Source organism: Bos indicus, chromosome X (assembly GCF_029378745.1).
Source record: "Bos indicus isolate NIAB-ARS_2022 breed Sahiwal x Tharparkar chromosome X, NIAB-ARS_B.indTharparkar_mat_pri_1.0, whole genome shotgun sequence".
NCBI lineage: Eukaryota > Metazoa > Chordata > Mammalia > Artiodactyla > Bovidae > Bos > Bos indicus.
Genome location: NC_091789.1, coordinates 133,002,488 through 133,016,921, shown reverse-complemented (window position 1 = coordinate 133,016,921; position 14,434 = coordinate 133,002,488). Strand labels below are relative to the sequence as shown.

The 14,434-nt window shown below is 35.7% G+C and overlaps 1 protein-coding gene across 7 annotated transcripts in view; it reads right to left on the bottom strand.

Moving 5' to 3' along the window:
- RPS6KA3 (ribosomal protein S6 kinase A3) overlaps positions 1–14,434 on the bottom strand; it is a 159,357-nt gene that overhangs the window by 8,688 nt on the left and 136,235 nt on the right. For all 7 annotated transcript variants that reach the window (XM_070784985.1, XM_070784982.1, XM_070784987.1 and 4 more), the window contains 8 exons: positions 14,292–14,356; positions 14,109–14,211; positions 11,532–11,656; positions 9,427–9,552; positions 7,343–7,432; positions 5,017–5,175; positions 3,080–3,241; positions 423–499 (listed from right to left, as the gene is read on the bottom strand). In XM_070784985.1, the coding sequence (XP_070641086.1) occupies positions 423–499; positions 3,080–3,241; positions 5,017–5,175; positions 7,343–7,432; positions 9,427–9,552; positions 11,532–11,656; positions 14,109–14,211; positions 14,292–14,356 (907 nt within the window). The remainder of the gene's footprint in view (positions 1–422; positions 500–3,079; positions 3,242–5,016; positions 5,176–7,342; positions 7,433–9,426; positions 9,553–11,531; positions 11,657–14,108; positions 14,212–14,291; positions 14,357–14,434) is intronic.

The following is a 14,434-nucleotide window of genomic DNA, read 5'->3' as shown; positions in this document are numbered from 1 at the left end:
ATTTAATGTTACACCTCATTAAAATCTACTTAAGTAAAAATTAACAACAATATGAAGCTTCATAAAGTACCAGGTCAAGGTATAGGTTATGAAATATTAATTTATATTTAATATACAATAATATAATTAAGACATGACATACTATAGAATAAAATATTTAAAACAGTATATGTTTATGACACAGAGTACAAAAAAGATATGAAAAAAAATCAACTCATAACCTGAAGAACTTAATAATAGTACATTACAGAAAACAATAATACAGGTATAATAGTGATACACACACATACACATAGAATTGTATTATTAAACAACAAGAGAAACTATGGAAAGAAAGTATTATAAGAGATTAAAAGATAAATCTAGATAATGTAACCAAAATATTGATGAATAAATGCTTACAACATACGGTACACACTCACCCAGTAAGCATTGTGTAGAGGAGGACACCAAGACTCCATATGTCACAAGCAGCATCATAGCCTTGTCGTTTTAAAACCTAGAAAAAGTAAAAATTAGTATAAACACACTATTGTTTATTATACAGATTTGGATAGGCTGTGAACTAAATTATGTCTCCTAAATCAATGCATACAAGAAAAACAGAGCATGATTAACAAACAAGGCAATATAGTAATACTATTTCTAGAAACTTCTACTAATACTTAATATATATAAATTTAAAATTTTATATTCAGATTAATTTATCAAATGCTGCTGTGGCACACAGAGGACTATAAAAATAAACTGAAGGTAAATTTCTTATTTAAATGTATTTATATTTTGTAAGGGGATGCAGAAATAATTAACAAAACAGAAAATATAACAGTATAAATGGTATAGGGCAAAATTGTACTTTTATATATATACTCAAGATTTAATCATCACTATTATCAGGCATAAACTGTGACAAATACAAAACAAACTGTTTTCTGTAAGAAAATCAGAATCTTGCAAAGGAAATAAACATATATGTAGTTAATTCAACATGATAAGTTTTCTAACAAAACTATGTTTCAAGGATATGGGTATAAAGATGAAGAAGCAATTCACTCTTGACAGGGGAGGGAGGGAAGGCTCGGAGGCAGCCTGTTGTATTGGGCCGATAAGGAAGAATTCAGGAGGCAAAATCAAGAGGTGGGAGAGAGCAGGGCAAGAGAGCTGAGCCTGCTTAGCGACATGTAAGTTCAGTGTGGCCAGATTTCCATACAGGGGATTCTATAGAGAGACTGAAGACTTCTTTTAAAGGTTTTTAAATTATTTATTTGGCCACACCATGTGGCTTCTGGGATCTTAGTGCCCCAACCAGGGATCGAACCTGGGCCCCAACAGTGAGAACACCAAGTCCTAACTACTGGACTACCAGGAAATTCCCTGAAGAGCTTTTTATAAATATCATGTTAAGGAATCTAGGTGTTTTTTTTTTCCCATGCAGGCAATCAGATGTCATTGAAGCATTAAAGAGGAAAATAAAATGAGTGGATGTGTACACCAGAAAGATAACTCAAGGTATAGAGAAAATGCTGGCAAGAAGAGAGAATGGACACAAGGCCACTCATTGGAGGCAATTTGTAGCAAACTAAGTGAAAGGCTGTGAGGATCTGTACTAAAATAGGACATAAAGAGGAAAAGACATAAAGATAAAATGGGAACGACACAGTAAAGATTGGATGTACAGGGTAGGGTAAGGGAAAAAAGGTCTAAAATATTTAGGAATCAGAAAGGAAAGGATCTGGTGATCCACTGAATGTGGAGAAATAATACAGGAGGAGGATTTTGCGAAGAGTTAAGAGGTCAGTCTAAGGACAGTTTGATCATAGAAGATTTCCTGAAGGTGAATTTAGAGGCAGGATCTGAAGCAAAAAAAAAACAACATTCCAATGTGCCAAGACATAAAAGCTACATGGTGATTCCAAGAAGCAGACTGCTTATATGAAGTAGGAAATAATCATGAGGAAAAATGAGATGGCTGGATTAGGGGGACATGCTTGGACACCAGTGTGTAGTCAGAGGCTGTGGAAATGTCAACAAAAAAGGAAAAAACCTGTCCCTCATCAGTTCTAGTATCACTGGGAGAACTGAATCAAATAATCTTAAAAAATTTTTTTTTCTATCTAAAAAGTAAAGTTTGGAAAACAGAGAGGGGAATCCAAATCTATAATACAACTAGTCTAACGTTATCAACTATTATCATTTTTGTGAAAAATCTAGCACATGGTAAAGCACAAACTTTGTAGCTGGGTTGCTTGGGCTCAAATCTAGATCTGACCTCAGGCAAATGGCATCACCCCTCACTGTGCACCTTGTTTCCTGTAAAATGCAAATAAAAATACTCACCTCACATATTTATAATGAGAACAAATTATTATACCCAAATTAAAGCTGAGAGGATGAAATCTGTTAACATACGTGCCTGACATGCAAGCCTTATATTAGGATTAACTATTGTTTTTTATTATCTTGCTTCTAGTTATAATTTTTTTACATAGTGATAATCCAAAGGCAAGAAATTTTGAGGACAAAGCATTGGATTTTAGAGATGCTATAATGGGGAACTGCAATTTCTTAGGAAAAGAAGAAACCTGATCAAAGCAGCGCTTGAGGAAGACTTCAGCAGCTTTGCAACATCTTTGTGGACTGATCAGACAATGACAAAAGGGAACACCATGCACCTAGGCTGTGGCAGTCACCTGGGGCTAGTGAAGGAAGCAGGGGCTAGGAAGGCAGGTCTGTGAACAGAAGAAGCCCAAACTGGTTGTAGGGGATAACAGAGATGCTAACTGGCTACAAAGCTAAAGACAAGAAAAGACCATGATGTTTTAGCTTTAGAAATATAGGAAGATGGTGACAAAAATCAGGAAATTCGAAGAGTATCAGGAAACAATTTTCCAGGCAAGAATACTGGAGTGGGATGCCATCTCCTTCTCCAGGGGATCTTCCCGACTCAGGGATCAAACTCAGGTCTCCTGTATTGCAGGCAGACTCTTTATCATCTGAGCTACCAGGGAAGATGGGCAAAACAAAGCAAATGAGTCTTTAAATATACTGAAATATTGCAAGCAAACTCTTTCACAATTACCTCTGGTGCAACAAAATTTGCCGTATAACAAGGAGTCATGAGAAGACCATTTTCTGCTCTTAGTTGTTTAGCAAAGCCAAAATCACAAATGCGAATAGATTCTGGATTGCCAGATTCATCCACATAAAGAATGTTGCTAGGTTTCAAGTCTCTGTGAACCACCTAATTGAAATACAAATTAAAGAGCTGCATTAACAATATGTCTCCATTATGGAAAATTATTTATCACAAACTTAACAAGATGATTGGTAGTGACCTTCACATTATTCCAACAGTATAAAATACTGGTAGTGTAAGTATAACTCTCTCACACAGAACTGTGGCAAGGAAAGGAGGAGGTAAGAACAGTATTTATCTCCCCCCTCACTTTGTCCAATTAAGTGGATTAATGAAAAATGCAAATAGCAGTAATATCTGTCTCCAAGTTATTCACTGTTCAACAAATATTAACTGAATATCTATCATGTACCAGGGTATTATACAAGGAGTTGCAGATAACTCTGATGAACAAGACCTGTAAGATCCTTGCCTTTACATGCCAGGAGCTTACCCAGTAATAAGGGAGGCAGAGAATAAATAGGTGAGTGATGGGGCACAACTCGGGAGGGTCAGGAAGGGTCTCTAGAGGAGGTAACAACTGACTTAAGATCTGAAGAACTGAATGTAGAAGCCAGAGAAGTGGGGGTAGTCATTCTAAGTAGAGGGAATGGTGTGTACAGTGGATAAATATAATAAATGTGTGGACAGGCTCAACGGAACAGGCATGGGGTTTAAGTGTAAAAAGGAAACAAAAACCCAGATTTACCTAAGTCCTGCCTATGTGATATCCAAGCAACAATGGCACACACACAGAAAGATACCATTCCTTTAGAGTTCTGAATTACTTTCTCCCTTTAATCACCTACTGGGATACTTCTTTTATCTTAAGTCTCTCTGATGCCCCTTATTACTTATTAGACCTATGTGTTTCTTCCATCACTCAATTCTTAGTTTATGTTCTAATCAGTAACCTCAGTTTCACATCCTAACATCCAGAACTTTACTTCTCCAGACCAGTTATTATTTTAATAACTAATTACTGCTGAGGCACTAAGAAAAGAACATAGAAAAGTTAGATGACTGCAAAGTCACAAATTCTTCAGTGAAAACTGAGTTCTATTAGTTTCCAGTCACAGTAATAGGCAAATCTTGAGCAGCTACAAGTGAAGAAGCTCTAGAATTAAATGAACACTTTTCACTTGTTAGCTTCTAGGGGCAAAGACAAAGAAAACAAGAATAATGTACTGAAAATAAACTCCTTAGGAAGAGGTCTGTTATTCTTTTCTTGCCTCCCATTCCTCTTTGCTCCTCTGCTATTCTTCTTTCCTTCCTCTCCCCGCTCCCCACCTCTCTCTTGTTCCTCTTCCCTCCCAGACTCACTTCTTAAAAAAAAATGGTTTTCTTTTTTGGTCCATTTACTAAAAATCTGTAGGCAGGAATAAAGGAGGAAAGCACCCACCAGTCAGAATGCAGGTGGCTCTTTGGCCTAGTCTGTTTGAAGGATTTCCTTTTATAAGTGAATACAACTCTGGTTCTTGTCTAAACTCTAAATGGGCCCAATTCTCAAGAGTATGCAGTGGCCTAGCAAAAGTGGTGCTGTTTTCTAGGTCACAAAATCTCACGTACTTCTTGGGAAGTGTAAGAATTTAATGTTTATAAACAAGCTAAAATTTCAAAGAAGAACTTCAGGCTCAATGGGAGAAATCTGCATAGTGGAAAAACAGCAGCATAATTAACGTAATATAGTTATTTTTCTTTACATGCATAAACTAACTTCTACCTTTGTAATTTCAGCTTAAATACTAAGAGTGAAAAAGAAAAAAGGAATTTGTATTTTATACCAAATTTCATAAGGTGTTTTATATACATTAAGTTAATAAAATGTTAAAAATACTTACCCCTTGTGCATGAAGATATTCAACAGTTTTGGTAATAGTAAACAGGACAGCACTGGCCTCTCGCTCAGAGAAAAATTTCTGCCTAAGAATTTTATCCAGCAATTCACCCCCTTTCATAAGTTCTGTCACTACATACACATATTTTCCATCATCATATACCTGTAAAATTCAACACCAAAAATGCAAAAAGTTATGTGAAGCTTTAAATGTGCCCAGCATGAAGTTTAACATAGTAAAGAGAAATTAAAACTCAATTTATATTCAAGGAAAATTTTACTTATCATAACCAATGAAGGATATAAAATTTGTAAACAATTTTATACACATAAAAACTTTAAAATAGGAATTGATGAGACAATGTCAGAAATAAAACCCTCTGATTTCCTTCCGTAAAACTTAACTCAAGGCTATCAAAATAGCTATGGGTGTGGAATGTGAAGGGGCACTGAACTTCTGCTCTTAGGGTGTGTTCCTCTTGATCTTTCTACCTACTAATGATGAGAGGGACTGCTACAAAAACATGTGATTGAGACTTTCCTGGAACTTCTACAACTGCAGAACTTCTATATTTATTTGCACAGTATAGTGAATTATTCTGATTTTGATTAAATTGAAGGACAAGCTGTGGCAAGAATTAAGTAGGAAGATTAAGTAGCAAAGAGAAATTCCATTCAACCATACAGAAGCATACCAATTCACTTCTAATGTAGAAAAAGCAAGCTCAATGTAATTTTGGATTTATACTCTAGGCAAGCCCAAACTGAAATAACCCTCTCCTTAAACTTCAGGCCTTTTTATTCCCCTCTTCTCATAGAGTTACTGCACAGCTCTGTTTAGCTCCCTAAAAGATACCATGTACTGGGGCCCCGAATATGGAGAAAACAAGGTACCTGCCCTCAAAGTTTTTATTCTAGTAAGGAGAAACAGACATAGAAATGAGTTTTAAAAAATGTTGGCGATGCTGTAACAAAAGTGGGGATCATTTTAGAGACTTTGGAATTTGACATGAAGGAGCAAAGATATAAAAAATAGCAATAGCTTAGGGAATTCCCCAGGCAAGACTGAGATTAACTATTCAATATTTTCTACATTTCCTTTTTAATGTATTGGTTGGATTCTTGGAGGTTATATTAATTAAAGAGTCACTTAAGTGAAACAGCTTCACATTTTAATGGATTATATTAACCTCCTCTAACAAGGAACAGTGATACATTATTCTGAGGAAACTGGAGTTTCAGTTAGGAAGGATAAACGCTGGAATTCACAAAACCTCAGAGGTGAAAGGTACCTTAGGAGTCCTCTGGCTGAGTTGGCTACATGACATTTCTGGTCTCTAACACCCAGACATGGCCTCTAAGCCCATATGAGCACGATCAACAAGACAGGACTTAATGCTGCCTGGGGAGTTTGCACCCTTTGTCAACATCTCTGTTATCACAAAAGCCAATGGTAGCAGGAAGGGAAACTTCACTTGTTTTGGGGGTGGTGGTGGGCAGAATATGAAGCCTGAAGGACGTAATGCCTTAGCTAAGTCTTAGATTGTGGTAATTAGCCAGGCAAAGAAGGGAAACGGTATTCCCAACAGAGGGAATCACATAAAAGAAAGAGCAGTAGAAGAAAACACACACACAAAAATGTACATACTTGAGCATGGCTGGAGCACAGGGTATGTGAGGAAGTGTGAAAACTACAGACGGAGGAAGGCAGGGACCAGAGGTGATGGGCAGCCTGAACTACAGGCAGGAAAGTAACGTGGTTACTTTCATAGAAGTGGTAGCTCCCTCTGGCACTACTATGGAAGACAGTTTGGGGAGCCTATGGAGCCTCCCCTATGGCTCAGATGGTAAAAAATCTGCCCACAATGAGGAAGACCTGGGTTTGATCTCTGGGTTGGGAAGATCTTCTGGAGAAGGAAATGGCAACTCACTCCAGTAATCTTGCCTGGAGAATTCCATGGACAGGGGAGCCCGGCAAGCTGTAGTCCATGGGGTCGCAAAGAGTCAGACAAGACCAAGTGACTAACACACACACACACACACACACACACACACACACACACAACCGGAACCTGACCTAGTTCAACCTGAATATAATTAATACCTAAGTGTTCCAATAAATACTGATATTAAGAGCAATAATATCATTAGTACTTTTCTTCTTAAAGGCAGAAAAATTAACTATATACATGATTTTTTTCTGTAACTTGAATTATGTATGTTGTCCTCTATTTTTTTTGCTCACTATATTGAGTCCTTTGTCTAACACATGATTCCAAATGTGAGTCAGACAACTGATTCAAATGATCTATGTTAAACAATCTACTTACATCCTTTAGAGTAATAATGTTTGGATGCTGTCCATAACGAAGAAGAATTTCAATTTCTTCTGTAGGGTCTCTCTTGCTTTTATCAATAATCTAAAAGGCAAATATTTATCATAAAATTTCATGAACTATACAGTATAAACTTTAAGTATTTACAGCTACAGACTTAGGTGTTATTTTGTGTAAACATTGTATTTATAAGCCACTTACCAACGATTTTTACTCAAGTACCTGGCCAGATTGTCTAGTCAAAATTTGAATGCCAGTCTTGATATAGATGGTAAGGCCATAAACTCTATGCCCTGAGTCACATTCACATCACGTCTGTCTAGTTTAAGTTTGTAACAAGTTTAGGATTTAACAAAAGCTCAAAAGCCTCAAGAAAAGGTACCAAGAACACAGTTAACATAACTTTCTTCCGTTTTTAAATGTCTTAAGACCTTTGGAAACTGAGTTAACTTCTAACCTCTATCAATATAGATAATTAAGAAGAGCAAGACGTTATCTTTAAAACCACCACCAGAGTTTGTTTATTGTAATTCAATACAGTTAATGGATTACCTTTACTTTTTTATATAAAATGATTCAATGGAATATCCCATTAGCTGTAAGCTACTTATAAAAAATTAATTAACAGTTAAGTAGAACAAGCTTATTTTTGAAGCTAGGCAGAGAGCTAAGCAGAATACCATACCTAGAAATTCTACTTGGCTAGAATTAACTTTAATTATTATAATAAAGCCCTTTAAAATACTAATTTAGCTTTCCAACCCTTTTATGTCAGCTGCTTCTTAAGAATATTCCTCTAAATGTTTTAATCTGTTAAAGGAATATTCTATTTTTTAAAAGGCAACAAGTTTTGCTTTTATTTCATCCAAAAGGTAGTCTAAAACAAATTTTGTGATCTTCATACTTTTTGTTTTAAAATAGCTTAGTAATTAATATATGTAATAAATACCCAAATGCTCCATCATCCTAGGAAAGAGCTTGTAACTCTCAATATAGCTAAACCCGCTATCTGAAATGGACTCAGTTGTGAAAACAGTTCTTTATTTGGAGAATGGGGAAGACAAACATACAAGTGTCCACTGTGAGCAACTGCAAATGATAGTCTGAAATCAGGCAAATGGATGATAAAGAGGAAAGATACAGGGAAAAGACATGCCAACTCAAAGGAAATGATTTTGCACTAGTCTTGTGAAAACCAGAACACATTGGGAGGCTTTATTTTTTAATTTTTAAAATTTACTTTATTTATTCATTTGATCACACCATGCAGCTTGCAGGATCTTAGTTCCCTGACCAGGGATTGAACCTGTGCCCTTGGTAGTGGAAGGGCAGAATCTTAACCACTGGACCACTGGGGAAGTCCGGTTTGGATTCAAACTTTCTCATAGAGGCATGTGTCTTATTTTTTGGCTAAGAAATTCCTTATTGTCTTAGGACACTTAACTAAATTAAAACAGCTAATGATGATATATTTTATGACACTTGTTCTTATTCTTTTATTGGTTCACAGATCCTTTTAAATGTGAAGGATGTATTAATATTTTTGCCATAAAAATGTACACATACAAAATCCAGCATAAAATTTCGAGGAACTCCCTGAAGGCTTGACTATAAATGGGGACTTCTGAGAATAAAAGGCATGATACTAAAAACCAGGTCAGGTGAAAACTGGTACCGCCTTCCTCAAACTGTATGTATGCTGCCTTATCTTTCGAGCTTACAGGGGAATCTTATGGTTCCAGATTAAGGTCCTGAAGATCATTAGTTAGACATTTAAATTACCTTACTTTTTTATAACAAGAGGACACACTTAGCAAAGGAGAGTGTAATTTTTAACTGGTACTAGCATGTATGAATAAGAACTGTTAGAGTTGCATTTTATTTATTTTTTATTTCTTAAATAACACTATTATTACAGAAGCAATACATGTGCATTGTGGAAAATTTAAAAGCACAGAAAGCAAAATAAAATAAAAACATCACATTTCTACCACTATTCATACCTTAATGTACATCCCTTCAGATCTTTTTCTTACTTTTAAGTATTAGAATTGCATTTTAAATCTAAAAACACTTACCTTCACTGCAAACTCCATGTTTGTGGCTTTATGTATACATCTCTTGCAAACAGAGTAGGAGCCAACTCCAATATCTTCTTTTACTTCATACCCATCAGTAAACTGGATACTGTTCCTGTGCAACTGCTACAAACACAATTATAAGTTGATAAAGAGCTCTGTAATGACTTTGGTACATTATGTAATACGGAAACATCAGCATGTACTGTAAATCAATTTAGTAAAATTAAGAGTGAATCTTAACTGCACTCATTCTTCTACAACTTTGTATTTCAGAAGTGTCTATGATAAAATGTACAGCAAGAAATACTCCTTTTTAAAAAGCTTATGTTAAAAAGAGAAAACTGAATATGCAGAACAAAAAACATGGAGCTACGTGGTTTTTGACAGCCTTGCCTGTGATCATTCCCCATTCTACTATCCAAACGGCTACAAGTCTTTGAAGCAAATGGGGAGATGTTTGAAACCTCTGGTATAGAAGAAAAGATTAGAAAGATTCAGAATTAGAACATCTGGATTCTTGTCTTAGATGCACCACTTGTAGGCCATGTACCCTTGAACTTGTGTATTCTCAGAAGGTAAGGATTATAAAAAATAATGTATCTGAAGGTGATACCTATTTTATTGTCACTTTGGACTATCACTAGCCATGCCCTCCTTTCTCTACCCTCAAGTCATAGCTTCATTACAACTCTGTTTAGAGAAGCTGCTAATGGCTTGAGGACTAGTAACAAGGTGTAGGATGATGAACGGCAAATTACTAGTTCTACAAACAGACTGAGGGGAGTTGTTCTGCTCTTGCCTATAGTATTGAAGACACCCCTCAGCATGCCTATAGGTTAAAACTTGAATTCTACAGAAAAAATGTTTATGATTTCTGTTAGGTACAGAAGTTTTGACTTAGAAACTTGCCATACATCACATGCCTGTCATAGTAAAAGGGACAGACTATTTAAACATGAACTTTATTAAAAAAAAAAAAAAAAAAAAACACCCAGTGTTTAAATTGATTTTCTAGAAAGTGGAAAGCAAGAGGACTGACTTGTAAAAAAAAAACTTAAGTGCAAAAGCAATTTAATCATCAGGCAAATTGAAGCACTATTTATACCCTAAAAACAGCTCAATGTTTCAAAAGATGTATCTAGTTCCCTCTATGATTAGGAAGATGAATTAAATTTATCTCTCAATGATACTAGGATGGGAAGAAATAAAATCTAATGGTTTGTACTACTTGTGTTCCTCTAATAATATTTAATTTAGTAGTGCAGTTTCCTGTTACACACACACACACACACACACACACACACACACACACACACACACACACACAGAGTCACTCAGAAACCTGCTTCTGTAACTTCTTTTTCTCCTGCACTGATCAACAGAGGGGAAAAGGGAAGTAGGGGGCACCCTAAGGCAGTATCCACAGGCATTTTTTCCTAATGACAATGCAGGCTCCAAAAGCATAAAGACATAAACCTGGAAAACTTAAAATTTAAGTTCATTTTTATTTCTTATCTATTTCTATGCCAGAGGCTGGCAAACTATGGCCTCTGGCCTAAATCTGGTTTAATGCCAGTTTTTCTAAATATAGTTTTATTGGCACACAGCCATGTTGATTCATTTATGCCTATGGCTGCTTTTGTGCTACAATGGCAGAGTTAAGTAGTTGCAATAGAGATCCATATAGCCTACAAATCCGCAAATATTTATCATCTATTCCTTATAGAAAAAGTCTGCTGACCCCTGTTATAAAACATCAGTGAAACAGGAGACCTCAGCTCATCATATCTGATCTAATAGAGACAGAAGATGAAACAAACTAGGCCTGATAAACATTCTGAGGCACAGGAGACAAGAGAGACAAGAGGGTAATATTGATCTAAACTCTCTTAGAATTCCACTTTCAAGTCATATAGGTATCCAGGATTTTGGCACATGCAACCTTTTCAAAGGCATAAGAAAGAAATTTCTAAGGTCAATGATATATAATGCATTTTAAGCTGCTCACTTAAAGTCAGCAGATCAAATCTAACATAATTATTCACACAATGAACTATATCTTACAACATTTCAAATTTAAAATTACTTAGACATTCACTCACCTGAACAATTGAATGCACACCAACTGTCTGCATAGCTTGGCTTTCATCATCTGAGGTAATAGCAACAAAACTAAACCCTCGAAAAAGCTGATGTGCATTAGCACTAGGTGGAATGCCAGGTGAATCTGAAAATAATAATAAATTACTATGAAGGCAACTGCTTTGAAAGGTAATTAAGGGAAGAACTGTCCACATTATGACCTTTCTCACTTATTCTGGAATTCTACTTCTCAGGTATTCAGTGCTTTCAGGATAACTCAGTGAGGCACTGTATCAGAACTGTCCTGATGGCTTACTGCCATCACAACTCGGATATCCTAGTCCCTTAGAGCCCAGAAAATAGCTAATTCATTTGAAGAATATACTAAATGAATGAATTACTGGGTTACGGTTATTCTATATTAGCACTGTCCCAAAGAATTTCCTGCAGTGATGAAAATTTTCTTTATCTGTGCTGCCCAATATGGTAGCCTCTAGCCACATGGAGCTACTGAGAATTCGAGATGTGGTTAGTGTGACTAAGAAGCAAAGTTTTTAATTTTAATCAATTTAAATAGCCACATATTGCTACTGGCTACCATATTAGATGAGTGAGTGACAGTGAGTGAAGTCAAGTCACTCGCTCAGTCATGTCCAACTCTTTGCAACCCCGTGGACTGTAGCCTACCAGGCTCCTCTGTCAGTGGGATTGTCCAGGCAAGAAAACTGGAGTGGATTGCCATTTCCTTCTCCAGGGGATCTTCCCCATCCAGGGATCGAACCCAGGTCTCCTGCATTGCAGGCAGATGCTTTACACTCTGAGCCATCAGGGAAGCCCATATTGGACAGTCCAACTCTAAATAATAACCTAACAATGCTATGGCTACTGGTTAGAGGGAGATACAAGGTTCATCTACAGATAATTTAGGAGAAACAAATTTAGTTCAGTAGTCTCAAGACATAAAGGCAGAATCTAGAAATCTAAACTCCAGTTAAAGTTACTAAATATATAAAATATCAAATGTATATATATAAATTATATATATATATCTCCTAGGACAATCATGGTATGCAGTCCTTAAAATATATTTTACAACATTTACATGTATACTTATTCAAACTGTCTCTGTGGAATCTATTGGCATTAACAAAACAGAAAAATACTTTCACAATACAGCTAATGTTCACTATAAAAAGAAATAATAAAAGCATAATAAATGTGTTATTCATAAATATAAAAACCCAACTAGGCATACTAATATTTATAAACATACTCTAAAGGCTATAGGCAAGCAAAAAACAAATAAATCTACTTAAACATCAACTCCACATATAATTCTTTTTAATATTAGCTTGATATCCTCAGCACTATATATTTAGTGAATTTTACATTAACGTGGCAGTATTATACTGAAAGTGAAAGTCGCTCAGTTGTGTCCAACTCTTTGTGACGCCATGGACTATACAGTCCATGGAATTCTCCAGGCCAGAATACTGGAGTGGATAGCCTTTCCCTTCTCCAGGGGATTTTCCCAACCCAGGCATCAAACCCAGGTCTCCTGCATTGTAGGAGGATTCTTTACCAGCTAAACCACCAGGGAAGCCCAAGAATACTGGAGTGGGTAGCCTATCCCTTCTCCAGGGGATCTTCCCAACCGAGGAATCGAACTGGGGTCTCCTGCATTGTAGGCAGATTCTTTACCAACTGAGCTACCAGGGAAGCTCCATTATACCGAAGACATCTGCTAAGAAAACCTATCTGGGCAGAACATAAGATAGAACTGCTCTATTCTAAGATTTTCCCCCTATCAAAATAACTTGTATTAAGAAAGCAAAGTAAAATACTTCCATGTATCATCAATTCTATGCATATCATTGCCTATGCATTTGATAAAATTCTATTTGTGTATTAATCCAAATTTCTAAGACTGCCTTATAAAAATAAACACCCTTCAATGCTAATATTATAGGCTGTCAGGCTTTTTGGCTGTAAAGCTTTATATCCAGATTTAAATGGTACACACAAGTACATTTTCTATTTATTTACTTGTCAGTGATAAACCTGGGATTTGATACACCTAAATAAGAGAATATTAAAGTGCAAAATACACCATTATGTATAATGCACATATAAATTAATGAAATATAGCTTACCATTTAAAAGATCACTTCTCTGTAACAGTTACAACAGTAATTTTAGGATATCCTAATACAGGATATGAATCATTTTGAAGTTATCACATCTCACATAAAGTTTAAGCTATGTTTGGGATTTGAACTTTAGAAGTATTTCCACAAACACTATTTATGCTGGAGTACTTCATGTGAACATAGCCACAAGTAAATAAATGCACAACCAAATAATGTTTTCAAATCAGTTTAAGGCACAACATAATTTGCTAAAAGATTTAACAAGGACCTTAATTTCTATAACATGCTATAAAGGATTTACTAATGATCTACTTATTGCAGCAGGGATATTGTATGAAGCGGAGAAATGAGGACAGCATAAAGATTTATATTAGATAAGCTTTTCTGATTGAACAAGAAAAAATATATAGACTGTCTTATATTTGGGTTTTCACATTTTCTCCTTACCTTTGGGAGTTTTTGCAGTAAACTCAGGATCAAAATAGAAAGTATCTTCAGGCCTGCCAGTTGCAGGTTTAAAAGGTGGATGAATTTCTCTTCTATACAGTTTCTGGTAGGGAAAAAGAGAGCCTTAGTCATGTGTTAATTATTAAAAAAAATATTTCAAGCAAGTTTTCATTGGATACTTACATTCCAGTCTATAGTTGAGAAAAATGAATGTCTTTTAATTTCTTCAACTCCATCTGGTCCTGCACCTATCAAAAATTAATTAGCTTTGATTAATGGCAATTTTATTTCAAGGATAGATATACAATGCTTATTTAGTCTTCACT